Below are 19,745 nucleotides of genomic sequence, written 5' to 3'. Positions count from 1 at the left end.
TTAATAGTACTTTTGATACCGCTGCTAAATGTACGTAACAGATGTGTTTGCCCGTCAGCCATTCGAACTTCATAGAGGAAGCATAGCTCGGTGAGTCAAAGTTTGCAGCCAAAGAAGTGCACGCATCTGTCAGATTTGCCAAGAAAAATAAAAGAAGTAGGGTGTTAAATCAATTATATCTACAATGTATGCATGATTCATTCCATTTCCCTCGATTCGTGTCATGCTCATTCTTGAACCCATTCGAGTACAAGCAAAATTGAAATATCAATGTATGGGAAAAAGGAAAAGTAGCAACAACAGGAGGAGGAGGAGGAGGAGGAGGAGGGGGGATGACACAAACGTGTGTGATTGGGGGGACGGGTGATACGGTGCGATCTAGAGGATATCCGTAGGGGGATGGTTCGGCGTCGATGAATAGACGTTGCGTCGAACGCCGTCTATTTGGATTCCCCCTAGGGGTTCCCGTCCACGTCCTCGATCGAGAGCCACCTCGACCGAATCAACGGTTCCTCGACGGCGGCGGCTGGTGGTGGTATTAAGCAGACGACGAGTGCACCCGCGACGATATCGGCCATTGGATACGCTTATATGATTGCCACCTCCCTTCTGCTATATATAAAGAGAAGCCATCGAAGGAACCCGTAAGCGATGGGACTGTTCAAATGCTGCTGGAAGTTCCGCCACGACGCCGCCGACGTCTCCGAGGACAAGCCAGAGCCAGTGGGTGACTGTGGGACCTCCCGCTGCCTCGGATGCCACAGCCGCTGCTGCTTCTGGCGGTTCAAGTCCTCTACGAAGCAGCCGCCCTCCCACACCAGCTCGCTGCCACGGCTCCCCAAGGCCGTCCGTTACGCCTACCTACGTTTAATTTTCCGGTTGGCCAGATCCATGGGGTTCATCGACGGCTACGACGACGAGAGGTCGAGCAGTGCCGAGCGCGAGGAGTCCGACGAGAGGACGCTGCCTCTCGCCATCCACAGGAGGTACGCCACAGCCACCACTCCGTGCTTCCAACACTCCTAACATCAAAGGATATATACAAATGAATCCTTCTTACGTGTTCATGCACTCCTTTTATTCTTCTTCTTCTTCTTCTTCTTCTTCTTATGTTTTCACTAATTATTTTGACAATTGTATCATTGTTAAATGGCAGTGATGAATGATTAGAAGTTTGTAGTGCACAATTGAAATCAAGGGAACTTTTTCTGCATTTGAATCATTATGTGTCTCAAATACATGATTATATATATATATATATATATATATATATATATATATATATATATATATATATATGTCACAATAAATAAAGAACACTAAGAGAATCTGATTATATGTCAAATTAAATTGATTAATTGTAGTGATAAGGGTGAACGCAAAGGTGACTTGGGATCATTTATTAAGAGCAAAAGAAAAGAATATTGCATAAAATGCATTAATTTAGATTGTACCTAATATCATTTATAGTAATGAGTCCACTACATTTTGCCATTTTTCACTTACTTGTAATAATCAAAATCACAATATAATGCATTAAATTTTACAACATTGAATTCATGTAAAGCATAAATGCGTAGCATAAACATCATATGAATCTTTCATGTGGGAGATGCAGCTTCTTGGAGTGGATTTTATATGTTGACGTGATCATTGTGGTAAAGGAAAACTCTCTCTTCAGCACATTAAGAATACTACTCTCTAAGCTGACACCACAGATGTCTCATCACATTCATCTCAGCTCGATATTTTTGTGCGATTTGGTGGGCTTCATAACGTAATGAGTCCATTAACATATCCCTCTCCTATTTATAAGGAAAAATTTTTCTTTCCTCATATAGTTGGAAAAATCTTATCTGCTATTGGTGACAGATAAAAAGTAAATAAGTGTTCCTTCGCCACCATCACAGAGGGTGGTAATGGCCTTCGAAAGAACTTGGGCTGTGGATCGACGAATCCATTTAGATTTGGTCCGTACCACAACATGACATCCATTCATCGCATATTGATCCAAATTGATAAGGTCGAATTTTAATTATGGATTCAGTGAAAAGGGGATGGAGCCATCCGAGTCATTTCGTCCAAACCCCAACCGCCATTAAGTGAATCGGAAACCAAAATCCTTAGCTGCTGCAGCGAACTCGAAGATTTATTGTCGCCTCAAAGAAGGCAGCTGAGAAGCGATGGTGGAGTCCAAAGCTGGCAGTTCATGAACCCTAAGAAACATTGAACTTTCCTGAGCTGTGTAAGGTGGACGCCACAAACATTGTTTTGGTCCTCTAAGGAACGGATCAAAGCCCAAGAAACCACATCCCATCTCCTCCTCCTCCTCCTCTTTCGTCGGTTTGGTCAATTTATCCGCTCTGCAAACGCTCGACACGAGAACAACTACGCATAAAACAGCACTAGGATTACACAATATTATCGCTGCGATGACCTTTAGGTACGCCGTATCAATCACGCCGATCATGATGAGCAGCTGCAGGTAGGGCATCGCCATCGGCCACCAGCCAGCCATCGTCTGAGAGCTGGAGAGCGATCTTTTTTTGCCTTGTTCTTTATCGTGAGCGAGGACGACTTGTCTGCACCTGATCGCCTCACAATTGAACAAACACATGGTGCGCACCTCATCTGAAGGCGGCCACCGAGGTGACAATTCTGTGCCGGTGGGGTGGCTGTCGGTGCAAGGACCACATGGAATACTTTTGTGTGCGTGATACTCAACCAAAACTTGTCTTCCAAGGAAAGGGCGATCCCCCCACTGCCATTGACATACCAACAGATTCCCCATCCACCCCAGCCACGGTAAAAGCTACAAGAGATTGGACCTCAACATCATCATCATCATCAGGCAAAGAATACAGGGTCACGCCTACATCTTCCCTTCGTTTCTTCCTTGTATTTCTGGATCAAAGACTCACTAATTTGGAGCTACATTGGGCGAATCAAACAACGAAGGCTTCCTACATGTACATCAGAACCAAGAACAAAGCTCCAGTTTTGCTTGTCGACTCAAAACAGAAACAGAGGTGCATGCGATAGAATCGGGGCATCGAACAACGAAGGGCGAAAGGTAGGGAAAGAAACCCAGTAATTGTATATATAGGGAACAAATGTGAGTATATCGCCTACTCTTTTATTCACGGAGTCAGCAATAATATAACTTTAAATTACAAATATGGCCTCGCAACAAAAGAGTGGGAGTGGGGAGGAAGAACAAAACCCGGAAGAGAAACGCACAGTAATCCCGTAAAGAATAATAAACGTGTAAAATCATGAGAAGGGAAGCAAAAAAGAAGCGAGAATTCGTAATGGATGAGGAAATGGCGAGTTTACTTTGGAGGCGGCGGCAGTATCAGGTGCGTCAGGAGGCTGCGGGGCCATAGAGGTCGTAGGGCGCCCAGAGGTGGTCGAGCGGGCATGGCCGGATTGAGTCGAGCCGCACCCATGGCTTGCCGCTGCCGCTCCAGTGGAGGAGGCTCACCGGCCCCGGGTGGAGGTCACGGCAGCTGCCCCTGACGTTGTCCCCGCCGAGACCGTGCTGGTTCCACCGGTGCTCGATTGGCGCCACGTGCCCAGCGAATACCAGCAGGAAGGGCGGCAGCGACCCCAGCTCGTAGATCCGGCCGGCGCCGCTCTTCTGTACCTCCATCCACCGCTCGATCCGCCGCGTGTACCCGGCGCGCCGCCACCTGACCAGGTCGAGCACCATCACCCCCGTGTTGAAGTAGCACGGACGTCGACCGGCGAACGTCGACGCCAGGCGCTGGTCGGACCAGAAGCGGTCCGTAAAGTACTTGGTGAAGTTGGCGTGGCAGTACTCGGGCGCACCCACGGCCCGCGACCCCAGCTCCGTGCGCCATAGCTTGGCGATGTCGTCGACCACCACGAGGTCGGAGTCGAGGTATATCACCCGCCTCACGCAATGCTCGAGGATGCCCGCCAGATAGTTGCGCGCGTAGTTGAGCGGCTGTTCCAGCGCCTGCCGCACCGACGAGGAGATCAACCCTCGCACACGGTCCGGGTCAAAGTAGTACGCCTTGAACCGGAGCCCCGGGAAAGCGGATCGCACCACCGGCTCCAGGCTCGGCTCCGACACCAGGAAGTGGAAGAACACGCTCTCCGGGCACCGGGTGTGGGCGAGCACCGAGTGGACCGCCGCAATCGAGCCGCGCAGGTACTCCTCGTCGAGGGTGATGGCGATGTGCACCAGCGAGGAGTCGCAGACCGAGGTGCCGTTCGCCGACGGAGGTTCGCAATCTGCGGCATTGTGGAACGGCGGCGCCCGCCGGAACACGAGGTCATCGGAGTCGTCGGAGGCAGCGGCGAGATGGTGATTGTAGCCGCCGTATAGGCGGAGGTAGTGAGACGATCGGATGGCCTCGGCGGGGGGGAAGGATTGGAGGGAGGGGGACAGCACTACCATGACCATGGTAAGGGAGCACAAACCGGAGAGGCGGACGACCCAGAGCATGACTCCGCCACTACGCCGGCGCCGGCGGCGTCCGCGAGTCTTAAAATCGAAGAGATCGGCGAAGCGAGCGATCGCGGACACCAGGAGGAGGGCGAACGTGGCCCTGATCCCCGCCAGAGCGAACAAGAAGGAAGACCGACCCGGCTCTCGATCAAAATCGAGGAATCCAAGCAGGGCTTGGGCTTCAGCACTCGGATCCCTTAGGCTCGAAGCGATCGCCGCAGCCCTGCAAAACCCCAAAAGCGAGATGTGAGAATCCACGGACGGCGACAAGACGAAGTAAGCGCCTGCGGTAACCTCACCGGCGATGCACTCCGCCCCCACTGGCTCGCCCCACCCTACTCCATCTCCTCTTTTGTTCTTGCGGTGGCAGCAGCAAAAGAGATTGGGATAGAGATCAAGAAAGGGAAAAGTTAACTCTTTTAGCTTCTTCTTCTTCCGACCATAGAATCAAAGAAAAAGGGTGGTTTGCAGTAATAGCTTCGTTTCCCACATCGTAATTTGCACATAACTACTATTAATAACAACTGCTCTTGTGATTATTAGCAATGTAGAAGCAGCTAATTAAGTTATGTGGTAAGTGGCGGGGACAGCAGAGCCGGAAGACGCAGCTGGCGCGGGATGTCACAGACAGCGACGAATCAGGACCGTCGGTTACTACGTCCGGACCTTTTTGCCCTTCTTGTTCTCCGCCGGCGAGCCGTCCACGTAGGTGGGAGAGGTACAATTGTACGGGTGACGCACACCGCCGACGAGGGTGGTGATGGCGGAGCTTCGGAGGCCGCGTACGCCTCGTGATTCGCGAGCCTGAGATTGCCAGGCTGGACGCCGCCGAGGGCGGCAACACGTCTCTTCCCGTCTCCCAGTGGGATCCGTTGCAAGCTTCGATGCCGGGTCCATCCTTATACTACGCATCTCCACTTGACACCGCGATGCGAGTCCCATTAGCCTTTTAATGTTTCCGCTGCAAGTGGCACTTCATCCGATCCGAAGCCAGTGAAAAAAGTCAACGCCCATGAGCGTGGAATAGCCCACACGGTCAACGGAGAAACAACTAATCCTTGGAAAGCATAAATAAATATATTTAATTTTCAAGATGTTGACTAAGAATTTGATAAATCATTGCAAGATTTTGTACTCAAATCTTATTTTCATGAATTTTTTTTTTATCATGTAATAATATTTCTACAAATTTCACATCACAAGACATCATTTGGGCAACATCCCATCATAATGAGGCATAGGTTGAAGACTAATTGATGGGACTGCAAACCTTCCAGTCATTAGGATAGCAATTATTAGCCTATTCTATACAATCTCAAGTTGCCATATAACAAATGACTCCTCCAATCTTTAACATTGGGTTGTTAAGAGGTCTATTTAGTATTTTACATTTGTTTCATCTCTCTCTCTCTCTCTCCCTTCCTTTAGTTTCCCATATTTTGATGATGATCAGGTTTTATTATATGTTATTATCAATGATCTAATTCATGCCAACTTGAATTATATGTATTGTAATTCTTATCCTCTAAGGTAATTGTTAGAATTATATACTTGGACACTCTTCTCAACTTGTGTTTATTGGATAGAATGCTCAGAATTGAATCAAAAGTCAAAATCTTGCAAGAACTGAGTCAAGTATGGTGGTGTTAACACCACATAACTTACTCAAAATTATTACACTTGAGGAATAACTACATATCTGCAGCTGAGAAATCCAGAGCTTGAATGAAGGTTTATGCATCAGTTATGAGTGCTTCATTGCAAAATATAAGATTCCACATGGCATTAAATTAAGGTTTTAATGCATGGGTCCTTACAGTGAGCCCACTAAAAATATAAGATTCCATCTGTGATCTTGGCATTGGATTCTGTCTTCCCCTGTCTTAAAAGCTATCAGGTAAGAGCAGTGCCAACCATGCTTCACACTCTACTTCGCTGAGAGGGAGGATTCAGCTGTAGCTACATCACCCATTAATGATTGATGGAAGGGTAATAGCAGACACTCATAACTCCAGTCGAAGAGGACAGAATATTATGAAGAGTTAGAGAGAGAAAGAGAGAGAGAGGAAGTGCAGTAAAGTATCCCACTTTGACAGCTACTGACAGCTTCAAAATCTATGTCATGGACGTCAAAAATATTGATGTACAAGTGTCAGGAAGTCTTCTTAAAAGTGTCTGCAAGTGACATGGCACTTTGGTACATCAGCTACAGGGCATAATTAAGTCTTCCGCAGCAGGTGACTTCTCCACTAGCTCGAATGATCCATGTCTAATATCAAGACCAGGTGAATTGGAGTTATGCCACTCCATCCTTGTCCCTTACCATTAGCAGGAAGCTTAGATCACCCAATTTGACAATAAGAGAACTCCCAAGTCATTTCTGCTCAAGTGAAAATTAAGATTGAACAGAGTTCATTTTTGGGACCGAAGCTAAAAATACCTACTGAGGAGCTCAGAGGAGGCCATGCACGTTATGGCATGCCAAAAATCTCGCTGCTCTTAAACATCTTTGTTTGTAGTATGGGAGATAAAAGCTAAGATAATATTTCCAAGACTATATAAATTATACTATGAGGGAACGAAAATGATTGAAGAGAGAACATACTGATAGGGCATATTTTGGTACTACCTCGTGGCATCAGTCGACAGTCACATCAGTGCCAACACAGAGCCTTAAGACTAATATGGTATACTACGTCAACGTGACACCTCGAACTCAGATGGGATGATCGCTTATTCCCGCGCTGTTCGGGGTCATAAAAAATAGTGTCGCATAATACAAAACTGCTTCGGAAAGCTCGAAATAGTGTCACACAGTACCAATCCGTGCAAGTCGATCGATGCCCATATGGAAGGTACGAGTTGGTCACATGAGGAATCGACGATCATTAAGAGACCATGTATGATTAATCTTCGTTCGTAGGTATAAAAGTCAACCTCCTGACTAGCATGAAGGATGGGACTTCGAACACCTCAACTCCCTCTAACTCTACTAAATACTGACTTGAGCTTCAAAGGGGTCGAGTCGGGAAATCCTCCTTCCGATTGACCTGTGTGCAGAAACTCGACGATGAAACAGTAACCAAGTGAGGGAGGAAAAAGAACTCCTTGCTCTACCTTCGATCGATCTTGAAGATGAAGCGTGGACTTGACCTGATGCTGACCATCCTAGTTCAAGCAACCGCATGGGCGACTCCACGGGGGTCGAACCAAACCATGCTGATTCCATCGATCATAGCATAAAGTTGCTCAACACATACCATAACTAATGACTTATATTTCTAATATCTAAAGTATATTTCACTTTATATATCATAATTCATTAGACTTATATATATATATATATATATTCCTCCAAATGGACTTCCAATTGAAAATTATCTTTAGTCCTTACTGTTTGTTGCTCCAAATGGACTTATATCTTTTGATTAGTTTTTGGGTGTTTTCGTGTGCTGCGACAATTGTGATGAGCAACATGAAACGTAAATCATCTCAACATCTTGAAACCATCGAGTGGCATAAGATTTAACGGGGCTCTCAAGTATTAAGGAAGGTGATGCCCCTTTCTTTGCTCGCTTAAATCCATGCATTAAAAGATTTTCTTTTATTTCCATAAAAAAGAAGGCAATCTTTTTGTTCATTGCATTTTACTTAAAAAGAAAATATTTTATACTAATAGTTTGCACCCATAATTATGTGTTCCAAACCATAAGATGTTATAGCGCTCGGTGCACCACTCATCATGATGTCCTATCAATTAGCATTAAACATAAGAACTCGATCATAGACATCCAAACCATACACTTCTCGGTTGATGGGCAAGGATCAAAATCCCACCCAACAGACACTCGCATCTTAGCTTTATTTAGGTCCGAAATGGTGAACGCAGGGTTTCAAGTCTAATTTGATGGAGAACGAACAACAACAAATAAGAAGCTCAAGAAAAGATTGAAAGGTACTCTTTTAGCAGATTCTGGTTATTAATCCTGACAATGTGATGGTTTCTTTCTTGATGAAGCCTAATCGGAGCTCAAGTTCTACTGTAAACATCTACTACGCATCTTATGCAATTTCGAATCAAAAGAAGCAAATAAAGAACATCTATGCAAAAGTAAAAGAAGGCAGTATCACAGGCTACTTGAGATAAAAAGAACTTAGATTAAACTGATGAATGAAATGAAACCTGTACATGGTTATTGTTACTATACCAACAAGGAGCTATTTATTGGACTCTCAGAACTCCAAAAGACTACTAGACGATTCCGTTTCCTAAAGCACCAAACAACTCATTAGAAGAAAAAGATTAATTAATATCCTTCATCACTTAATTCCTGCATTGTTAGTATGAACACAGAAAAAAAAAAAAACCAAAAACTTCTAAGGTATGTCTTCACATACTTGTTGCCATCTTCGGTCCTATAATATCAGTCCTGATACCGTTGAGGATACACCAAGCATGCAACTCCGAGCAACTTGTTTCCCAGGTTAAAGATCTTCAGGCAGCAACATGATTCTCTTCACTGTCATTCAATTTTAAAAAGAAGCTTACTTTAATGCTTAAAGGATCCTGAGTTCGTGTCGCTGTTCTAGGATAAGAGAACAGAATAAATCACATTGGAATATTTTCCAACGAATATGCATCGAAAAACTCAGGATCATCCTGCTCAATGCCTTCTTGCTGCTGAAAAAGCATAAAATGTTACGAGGTTAGATGCAATCTCCCAAATTTGTGACTGTAAAAAAAAGGAAATGTTATGTGCAACTGAAATCAGAAAACGTCATCATCTTATGCCACAAAATTATCATGAATTTGGTATAGGTTTGAAACTGTATAATACATGTATCATTTTCACATGGACAAAAATCTAGACTGAAATGTTGTACATTAGATTACGAGAACAAAATTGAAATTTGACTGATAGGTACCCTTATTATGTAGCACTTCATTTTTCTGCATGAGTTGTGTCACATATGTTGATTACACTTTTTTTTTTGCTTACAATGAATCAAAAGCCACTAGAGGTTCAGATTAATCTTTGCTTCATATCTTCAATCTTTGCCGATCATATGTGGATAAAAATCGAAACTAGTTAGCACAAATGACTCGATTTTACTGTTAAACCAGAAAAATCTATGCAATATTTGCCTCTTGTATATTACTCAACACCAGAACTGTGAATGATCTCACTGAAAGTCAAAATAGAATCCATAAGCAATATCATTATGCAGAACTTTTTATCAGCCAACTTGTCTTTTATGTTCTAAAACAAGCTGGCTTGTTGAATTATTATTTATTAAGAACTTTGGTTCCAAAATTTGGTGGACAGAGTTCAATACGGAAGTTGTTAATAAAATTCAGACAGTTTATTTGTAGTCTTCTTGAATTGGAACCATTCTATAATAGTCTATTGATGTGAACATGATTGAACAGTGATAATTATGTTGTATCAAAATGAAGATGTTCTAGAAGAAAACTAACCTGCTTTCCAACATCCATGAGATCATTCGAAATAATATTATCATACAATACTTCTTGATGCTTGATATCAGGCATGCTTTCAGACTTTAATCTGATGGAGTTCTCAACTAGGATGGTACTATTGCGTTGAGCAACACATTCAATTTTCTCATTCTCAATTTCTGTTGTTACTGAGAGTATCTCCTTTCTTACTGTGCATGTATTCCTACTACTTTCATCTTGTACGGTAGCTATGGAATCTTGATGTGCTACAAGTGAAGAACCAAAATCAGCATTATTTTGCTTGGGAGCAAGGTTTTGACCTGACTGATATGAAATATTAACAGTCTTTAATTTCCAGTCTTGAGTTTTGTTCTGACGAAGTTCACTATAGATATTACAGTTTGAAAGGTCAGTCACTCCCTTAAGGCTGCTGGTATTGCTTAATGCTTCTACATTTCCAGTTGTTGGTGTATCTCCAATGCTACTAGCAAGAGGATAATGACTTGCAGCTGATTCAGTTAGGCAGCTATCATGGATATTGTTAGCATAGAGAGCTTCAGGGACTGAACTATATGAAGCACTAATGTGATTTCCAGGCATGGGTGTTTGTGCAATATTAGCAGTCCTTCCTGATATATGACTTGAAATATCATTCGGAGACATTTGGTACCCAAATTTTGAAGAGAGCCTAGAGTCGTGCCCTCCAATGCCATTGAATATTTGTCCCCTTGGAAAAGGCTGCCCATGAAAATTCTCATGTTGCTGAGAGAGAGAGAATTGTTGTCCTTGCTGAGACATTTGCATAATTAAAGACCTGTTTACTTGTTCATTGCTGATGCCTCCTGGCAATGAGGATCTTGTTGTCTGAGGAGATGGTAAGTTCAACAAACCTGATATTTCTTCCCCAACTTGTGAACACATATTTCCATATGGTTCAACCAATTGGTGTGACTGCCCTAACTGTCTTGACTCAATACTGTTGGAAAACCCAGAGAAGTAACCGAGACCTCTGTTCATTTGCTGTACCGATGCAGACCTTGTACTTGAAGCATTGCCAGAATTCAGAAAACCCATTTGATCAAAAACAGGCATTCTTAAGCCAGTATTAGTCACTCTCCTTGAACCAGAACTCAGAGCTGATAGATTCTGTGGCAGAAGCTGACCAGAAACAGCAAGAGCTTGGAGATCAAAGCCATCAACTGTACCAACTGACCGAAATGTTGCATCTTGAGCACTTGTGAAAGGTCCATCAAGTCTGTCCTGATGCTGTGGAACACTTAATCTCCTCAAATACAAGCGATATTTCTGTTTATTTTCAAATATGTAAGCATAATATTTGCAACATTTGATGTACTTAAGACATTTGCTGATAATGAAATGCAGGAATTAAGCATCCACTATTTGACTAACTAAAATGTAATTGCATGTGCAGAATGAATTTGCCAATGGGAAGAGATTGAAAAAAATACTATTCCAGATTACCCACACCCAGTGAATAATGTTGAAATCTTGTACCTGGTCTGCTTGGTCAATTATTTTCATAAGTTGATTCCTGTGATTGTTACCACCATGTCACCTCTTTATTTAATGCTATGCAATAACAAATACATCTATAATGGCAGGAAAAAGTTAAGAAAATATTTTACTACAATATTTTCTTAGTAGTTAGGAGTTTGAACCGTGTATTTCAGCATATCACAAATTAGTTGCACATCAGTTATCCAAGCAAATCACATAATGAAGGACAGGATATCATTCTTGAGACCATGATGTTTTTTGCATTAAACTCAACAAAACTCTAGGACGCAAGCAACATCCCAACACTGAGCTGCAACACAAGGCCAGCTCAGGTGTGAGTTGTTTGGAAATTAACTGTTGCAAGAAATCCAATTAATCTAGCATCATCAAACATCAAATCCAACTTGTAGTTTTATAGACTCTGAAAAGAATTAGCAAAAGAATAGTCTTTGTCAAAATTATTTGTCTAACATTGAGCACCTTTCAAAACCAGCAATTTGTTTCCTTTGTCAAAAATTTGATATAGCAGTTCTAGACTAAGAAAAAATTTCTAGTTAGGAACAAATAACAAGAAAATACCCTAATATCTGAAGAAATTAAATAAAAATGATGCATCTGATGTCCACTGTTCACAAAATATCACCACAAAATTGGATAAATTATTACATCTCCTGTTGATTAAGTCCGTTGTTTCCAACAAAAAATTAATTGAAACTGATGTCCATCTCTTACCAATATCTGTGGAAACCAAATATGATATTCCTTTCTATCAGATTGTCTTAGTGTAAGCATAACTTTAAACAGAGATTATTGGTAGCTGCTCAACATTCATCGCCTTATCCATGTCTGTTGAATAAACATTCTTACTAACATAAAACTCAGTTTCTCTTCTCTTCAAACAACCATAACAATAAAGAGTAAGCAGTAAGCAACCACACATTGAACCCTTGGACCTAGCAAGTTATCCGGTAATCAGGTCAAGTGAACTGTCTTCGAGGGACCTATGTATCGTTTTTATAATTTAAACTTAGTGAATTTTTGTTTCAGCAAGACTATAGGTTGTTTAATTTTGTGTGTATAGATTGAATTGATACCACTCCTAAATTGGCAACATTCTCAATATAACTAATTTATTCAATCATACTTAATTCATAAAGATAATACAATAGACTTTTTCTTACACAAAGAAGTAAACAGAAAGTATCAGCACATCAAGGAACAAATATATAATTGATGATCAGGGAAGCAACATGGTCTTTTGAGTTTTGAATTGCAGGGGTTCAAAATAAAATTCACTATTTGAACCAAAAGGAACTCAAGAAGCCTTTTCTTTTTTGTCTTTTTGAAGTTCAACTCATATTGTAGTTAATGAATAATGGAAGGACAAGGATTGTCACTAGAATATGGTAACAGAAAGCAAAAGAAAAGTTCTACGCAGTTATTAACTTGTATTTATTTTTTAAAATAAAACTCAACCATGGCACATTGTAATCCCTCATACATGCAAATCTGAATTGAGAATTTATACAAATTAATGACCTCATGAATATTTCCTTCATCGGTTCAATGATAAAAGCGTCTACATAAGAATTGAGTTATACTTTTCCCCGCGCTTGAATAATCCAGTGTCAGAAATAGAAAGATAAGAGAACTGCCTCATCTCCAGATACATGGCAATGAGGTATACGAAACCATACTTGCTTCCAAAAGTACAGACTGATTTTATAATTTTTTAAACTATCAAAATCTGCTTGATTTCATGTCACAAATAAACATACACCAAAATGGTTTCCTTCTATCAACCATGGACTGATGTTTAGTTTAGTTTTATCTTCATCTGTCCATATTATACTTGTAAATCATAGCAAACAACATCACTTATCCACATCAGTTATATGCAATAGTTTAGTGCCATATTATCTTCACTCTTCATCTCCTTCCAATCTTGCATATGTTTCTCAATTGCTTTACTCATGTAGCAATTGCAACATAACATAAAAAACTTGCAGATACAACAAGGATATTGATAATACAAACATTAAGGGACCTAACATCCTATTTCATAAAAGAAAATGTGGATGACGTAGAAAGTTTCAGAGTCAATAATTTCATATTCCTTGGTTATATAGATCAAAAAGATAACGTGGATGATGCTCCTGGAGGTTTGAGATTGATAACAATAGTAATTTTGGTTTAATGCCATCAGACATGGACCATCACACTGTTCACCAGTGCAAAATGGTTCAGATACAATATATGCTCGATCCAAAAATCAACAAGGGCCCTAAGCAATCAAAAGTATTATATACATGTCAACCTAAGTGAAGATTTTATACTGGAGGAAAATTTATGGGTTGCAGAATCCTTAGAATTTTTCATCAATTATTGAGAGCCATGAATAGGATCTGGCCAGTTCTCTCAGCAACCAGCTACAAACAAAGAGAATCCATCCATCTCAGGGAAACTTCACAACAGTAACGTATAACATTGCATTATGTATACATGTCTTCCAATAAAAGCTAACAAGTCCATCCATCCGATAACTATGTTGCTAAGTCCTTGAATGTTCATTAAGTAGAATTATCTTTTGTGTTTATTACTTCTCCGCATGATCGATGCCATGTCTATTAGAGACGAGTTTTTGTACTCATGTAAATAACTCAAACTGATTCTCAGAAATGAAAGTATGATAATTGTTTAAAACTCTTGTTGTCTTCCTGAGTTATTCAGTTATCCTATCTACGTTGACTTGAAATATTTTTTATCACAACCTCAAATTCATAATTTGAGAAAAGACAATGAGTACTGACTTTATGTATGTCTTTCAGTTCATATGCAATAATTTACAATTCATAAGAAAATATGTTCTTATCTTACATGAGATTAATAGAGTTAAATTCACATGATTTGCTGGTCATGAAGATTTAAACAAATATTTAAATCTAGTATAGAATATGAGCAGACATAATAATCCAAAGTAGAACTGCTAGTCAAGTATGATGACAGTGGTTCCATACCTGCAGGTGACTAGCAACGTTTTCCCGAGTAAGCCCAGCGACTTTCATCAATTCAAGAATTTTCTTTGGAACTGCTTCTGCAGAGAACAACAAGTATCATGAATAAAGAAATACAGCTTTGATTTTGAATCTTGACAAATTTTCGCCAGGATAATAAATATGAAGTCTATTGTTTGGTGACTGAGGATGCACAGTTCTGCAGGTAAATGAGTATAGCAAAAACGTTAAAGAAATGCTCGGTTGTCCGATTACTAAGATAAAACCTTAATTAAAGACATCGATTAAATAAAATGTGAGAATTCATACTATCAATGCCCAATTGGTTGACAGCGGTCACAAATTGTTGGTGCAGTTCTGAAGACCACACTACTCTTGGTTTCTTCGTCTGGGAAGGATCTGCCTGCTCATCAACATCCTGTTCGTCCTCCTCCTTTCCTTCCTTCTTTCTCTTTATGTTCTTCAAATTCTCACCACATCCGGAGGTCGCATTGTCACATTCCTCCATAGCCCTTTTGTGCCTTTCACTCTCCCTTTGGTTCTCCTCGAAACTCCCCGAATGCTCCAACTCTTTCAATTCGAACCGCTTCTTCCTCACCACGTGCTGCCATATATTCTTTAATGGCTCGATTCTCACAGGCTTTATAAGGTAATCCACGGCGCCGTGGGTGACACCCTTCATGACCACGTCCTTGTGATCGTCAGCCGACATCACTGAGCAAAGAGAACAAGTCAAAAACAGCCGCAATGCCACACAACCAGCCGTCGTCACGTCGCTGTGCACTTACTGATGACAGGGAGGTCCATCTCCAATCCGATGTGCTCGAGCAGCTTGAACCCGTCCATGTCCGGCATGTAGACGTCGCTGAGGACCAGGTCGAACCACCCCTTCCTCTCGCGAAGCATGGAGAGCGCCGTCACCGCGCACGAACATGTAGTCACTGCAACACGACCAATCAACACGAATCATCTCTAAAGGCACATCGAAGACAAGTTTCTGTAAGATGGAGAGCAACGGAAGAGCGCAGTACGGAATACAAAGGAAGGGGATTGGGAAGGAAAAGGCTTTAACAGAAGACGGCAAACGCGGGGACAGATGGTACCATCGTAGTGGCACTTGCGAAGCATCATCTCGATGATCTTGAGGCAAGTGGCGTCATCATCGACGAGGAGAACTCGCAAGCCGGCGGGGAACTCAGTGGGCATGCCGCCGCCGGCTGCAGCATCCGGCGGCCCAGTGGAGCTACTGGCGGTGGCTTGGCCGCTGCTGGTTGGGGCGGGATCCATTCGCTCATTCATCCACTCCTCTCCGAAACCAAATCCAGCATTAGATGTCCGCGGAGTCGATCGGAGTGGTTATCGGAGAGAGGGCAGAAGCGGGATGGAGTGGATCTCCTGAGATCCAGAACAAACCAGAAGCCAGATAAAGCACGAGAACAACAGAAGATAGAGAGATCGTTGGACTCCTAAATACTCTGCTTGGTTGTTGGACTCTGGCGCTGTTCTGTTTGATTGCTCTCTCCCTCCCTCTCTCTCTCTCTCTCTCTCTCTCTCTCTCTCATGTAAAAAAAAGCTCGCTTACTCTCTCTCTATCTCTCTTCTCATCTCAAACCTCACCAACATCTCTCACCGAGAAGGGAGGGGAAAGCCAGCTCACTTCCCTCAACTAGCCAACCGTATCCCCTCCCCGCCTCTCTCTCCCTCTCTCCCTCCCCCCTCCCATGAAACCAAATAGGAAACATTCCATCACGCCTCCCTTTTCCTGCAGTCTTAACTATTCTTGAAACTTGGCATTTTATATTACCAGTCCAATTGACCCAAACAGGTACTTCGTATGATTGAAGCCTCGGTCTCGGATAAGCCTAAGATTGCAAACCACATCGACGAACCTTCTTTATCTCATGTACCATTCCATGCATACACATACATGCATCGGTCTCGGGTATGTTCCGATGACCATGTCAATCCCGCGACTCAACTGCGGTTAGTTAATCTTGGAAAAATATAACATTTATATATCATGCTTAAATTAGAGCCTAATTATGATCTATAAGTTATCTGATGTGATTCCTTTTTTACTTCGAGATTTTACGCCATAATTTGGAAAGTAAAAAAAATACGAATTTTGTTTCTTAAAAAAACTATTTTAGCATCGAATGAAACAGCAGAAAAACAAAAAACAAAAACAAAAAACAATGGATGATATTTGGCGCTGGAATCCCGATTGACTCATTCATTGCTCATCATGTCATCTTCCCCATTAATGCCCGAGCTGCTATGTGGTCGGACTCGGTCAACCCACCATTGACAACATCAAATCCCTCGAGTTAATCTTGTTCAACCTCAGATTAAGGAAATTATGGCGAAGAAGGTATGATTCATTAGGACAAATATCCATTATTAATATTATAATTACTACTGCTACATGGTCAATGCCACCGATTCCTTGCTCTTTATGGCCGAAGCCATGCTGAGTAGATTAACCCTCTTAAACGTGGTAAAAGGGGCAAAAAGTAAAAGGATTAAAGTAAAGACACAAGGCAAAGCCAAACGGCGTTCATGCTTTGCCGTTCCGGATTTTGTAGTACGAACGAGACCCACTTCTCCGACCTCGCATCCCAAACCCTCCCCGTGATTGGCGGGTCCCACTGGATCACCGTCGCTGCGGCCAATCACGAGTCAGATAGGCCGGACGGGGACGACACGAGTGGGGTTGGGGGCAGGTGTCGTTTTACTTTAGTCTGCAGGCACAGGATAACTCGTCGTCACCGCACGTACTTTATACGATGGCGTCGTCATAGGCTGTACGTAGCTTTTGGAGAGCGCCATCCGACGGTCTCCGTTAAGTTTGCATTTCGCACTCTCTGATACGAATTAAATCCCTATAAATTCAACGACAGAGAAACAATAAAAAAAAAATATACTTGATTGCTTTTTTATTTATTTACTCATATACGAGTTTTAATTTTTAGGTGAAATTGGTGCCAATTTAAAGTACCTATCGAACATAATTACTTAGTTAATTTTGATACCAAACAACGGGCCCTTTTTTTTGGTTGGAAGGATAAATATTATCCAAAAATTGATTAGCTAATTATATATATATATATATATATATATATATATATATATATATATATATATATATATATATATATATATATATATATATATATATATATATATATATATAGAGAGAGAGAGAGAGAGAGAGAGAGAGAGAGAGAATGAAAAATGGCTTTGTGGTGGATTTTGATTAAAATGGAGTTTGGATTCCACATCTAAGTTCGAGATATCAAGAATGAAAAATAGTATTATTGTTGTGTGTTTTTGGTTTTCCGATTGTAGAGGGAGACATTTATATTATATAGTGTCATAATTCACATAGGTTACCTCATGGAAAATCTAAAATCGAAATCCAAACAAATAATGTTACGTATCACTTAACATAATTGAACCCATAATGAAATAAAAAAACATCCACTACATGTTTCGATTACATCCTCAAGTGCATCCAACTTCAAATAATATTATTATTATGATTAAATATATGCTTAAGAAAAATTTTAAAGACACTTTCTCCAAGCAAACCCATATACAAGCACTTTAAAGAAATTTTAAAATGGAGATATGAGAAAATCATATCTCAGTAAACTACTAACAAAACTTTTGATTAATTAAAGTTGTTAGAACTTCAAAAGTTACCAAAGGTTGATTTTCTCTAAAATGATTATAATCTTTTGATGCCATTTTTGATGTGAAAATTTATTATATTGATATTTATAAAGGAGAAATGTAAGCATAAAAACATATTCAAAAATTTTAATGTTAAAAATCTGAAATCAAATAATAAAAGATCTAAATTTATGATATGTATATTTGGATATCATTCAAAAGTTTGTATCTAATTTGCGAGCATATCATTATCGAATTCGAAAGTTATAGTAATATCGATTTCCTCTTTTTCTATCGAATCACTATGAACGATAAAGTTATGAACAAATAGGATACAAGAGATGATATGTAATCTCTTAATAATATCATGTATTTTTCTTCTCTAATCTGTATTTTCACATATTGTATATTTAGTTTCTAAGGGGTTTTGTCTATTTATAGGTAAGAGTAGATACTTATGAGAGTTATTTACATCAAAATATCTCCTAAGGAATCTTATCATATTTACTTTTTATTGATGGATAATCATAATTAAAATTTAATCATATCCATAATATATCCTATCTAATTAGATAAAATCACATAATATATCTTAATAAATTTTTTTAAATTTTTAATTTTAAAAGACTAATGGACCTTAAAATTTATCTTTTAAGTTAAAATATTTTTTTTTAATGATAACTCATAATTCATGTGACTTTAGAAGTTCTACTATATTATTAGGGCTAATTATAAATTATCCTATATAATTAGCTATCTTTATCCCTACACTTACAAAGGTTATATTAATATTCCTAATATTACAGAAAATAAAATATTTAACTTTATTTTTTCGTATATCATAAATCAATAAATCCTATAGTATTTCTTTTAACAAAATCGAAGATATGAGGATAAACAAAACTAATTATTTTATTATTCATAAAATAATGATCCCACCGAGAGATCTGAATACTAAAGATAGTTTAATTACAATAGGTCCATACTTAACTCATATTATTATTATACAAAAGTCCTTTATAAGATCCATAATTAATTTAGTTATATAAATAAATAAAAATTATTGAATATTACATTTAATATGTACCCAACCGGATTTTTTTTCCCCCAAACTAGTTGAAGCATGTAACAGAATCAGAGTCAGAGAAATCATTCTTTATCTTTGGATCAATAATTCTAAATTATAAATAATTCAATATGTTAAGAGGACTATTTTTTATTTATGATTTGACGGTGACATGGTGGACGACCCAACCATAATTATCATGTGGTCATCAATGCAAGTTTGACTTGGCGTTCGTCCCATGCAGACTAGACTCTCTTCATTAATGAGTCTCCCCCTATCTATCATCAATCAAAAGTTTTTGGATCTATGGATGTTTTTCTTAATATAATTACACACATTAACTGGTTCTCATCCATTACTCCTCATTTGATTGACTTGAGCTTTCAGATCATTCTTATATTACAAGTTATATTTCATACGAACAGAAAGGTAAGTCTGCATGAGTAGGACATACTTTTGGTGTCTTTTTCTTCGTTCTTCCTTTTGGTATTTTAGTGATCGACACACTACAGCGGTCTCAATGCGCACGTCGAT

General features: G+C 40.2%; 2 protein-coding genes across 3 annotated transcripts; both read right to left on the bottom strand.

Moving 5' to 3' along the window:
- Positions 1 to 3,116: 3,116 nt before the first annotated feature.
- LOC135652093 (probable galacturonosyltransferase-like 7) lies at positions 3,117 to 5,197 on the bottom strand. The gene is made up of 2 exons (XM_065172776.1): positions 4,777 to 5,197; positions 3,117 to 4,700 (listed from the first exon to the last, which is right to left on the bottom strand). Exon 2 carries the CDS (start codon positions 4,472 to 4,474, stop codon positions 3,365 to 3,367), a length of 1,110 nt encoding a protein of 369 aa, XP_065028848.1. The 5' UTR covers positions 4,475 to 4,700; positions 4,777 to 5,197; the 3' UTR covers positions 3,117 to 3,364.
- Positions 5,198 to 8,615: 3,418 nt separating this feature from the next.
- On the bottom strand, positions 8,616 to 16,176 carry LOC103970460 (two-component response regulator ARR2). Of its 2 annotated transcripts, none has more exons than XM_009384239.3 (6): positions 15,574 to 16,176; positions 15,259 to 15,411; positions 14,780 to 15,184; positions 14,474 to 14,550; positions 9,957 to 11,243; positions 8,616 to 9,158 (listed from the first exon to the last, which is right to left on the bottom strand). In XM_009384239.3, the coding sequence occupies exons 1-6, from the start codon at positions 15,767 to 15,769 to the stop codon at positions 9,087 to 9,089; spliced, it is 2,190 nt and encodes a 729-aa protein (XP_009382514.2). In that variant the 5' UTR covers positions 15,770 to 16,176; the 3' UTR covers positions 8,616 to 9,086. The 2 variants fall into 2 exon arrangements, with proteins under 2 accessions (XP_009382514.2, XP_065031166.1); XM_065175094.1 differs by having other exon boundaries at positions 8,616 to 9,155.
- Between the last annotated feature and the right edge of the window lie 3,569 nt (positions 16,177 to 19,745).

The sequence above is a fragment of the Musa acuminata genome, chromosome BXJ3-11 (assembly GCF_036884655.1).
Source record: "Musa acuminata AAA Group cultivar baxijiao chromosome BXJ3-11, Cavendish_Baxijiao_AAA, whole genome shotgun sequence".
NCBI lineage: Eukaryota > Viridiplantae > Streptophyta > Magnoliopsida > Zingiberales > Musaceae > Musa > Musa acuminata.
The sequence above is the reverse complement of the archived record's forward strand: the minus strand, read 5'-3'. Positions and strand labels throughout refer to the sequence as shown.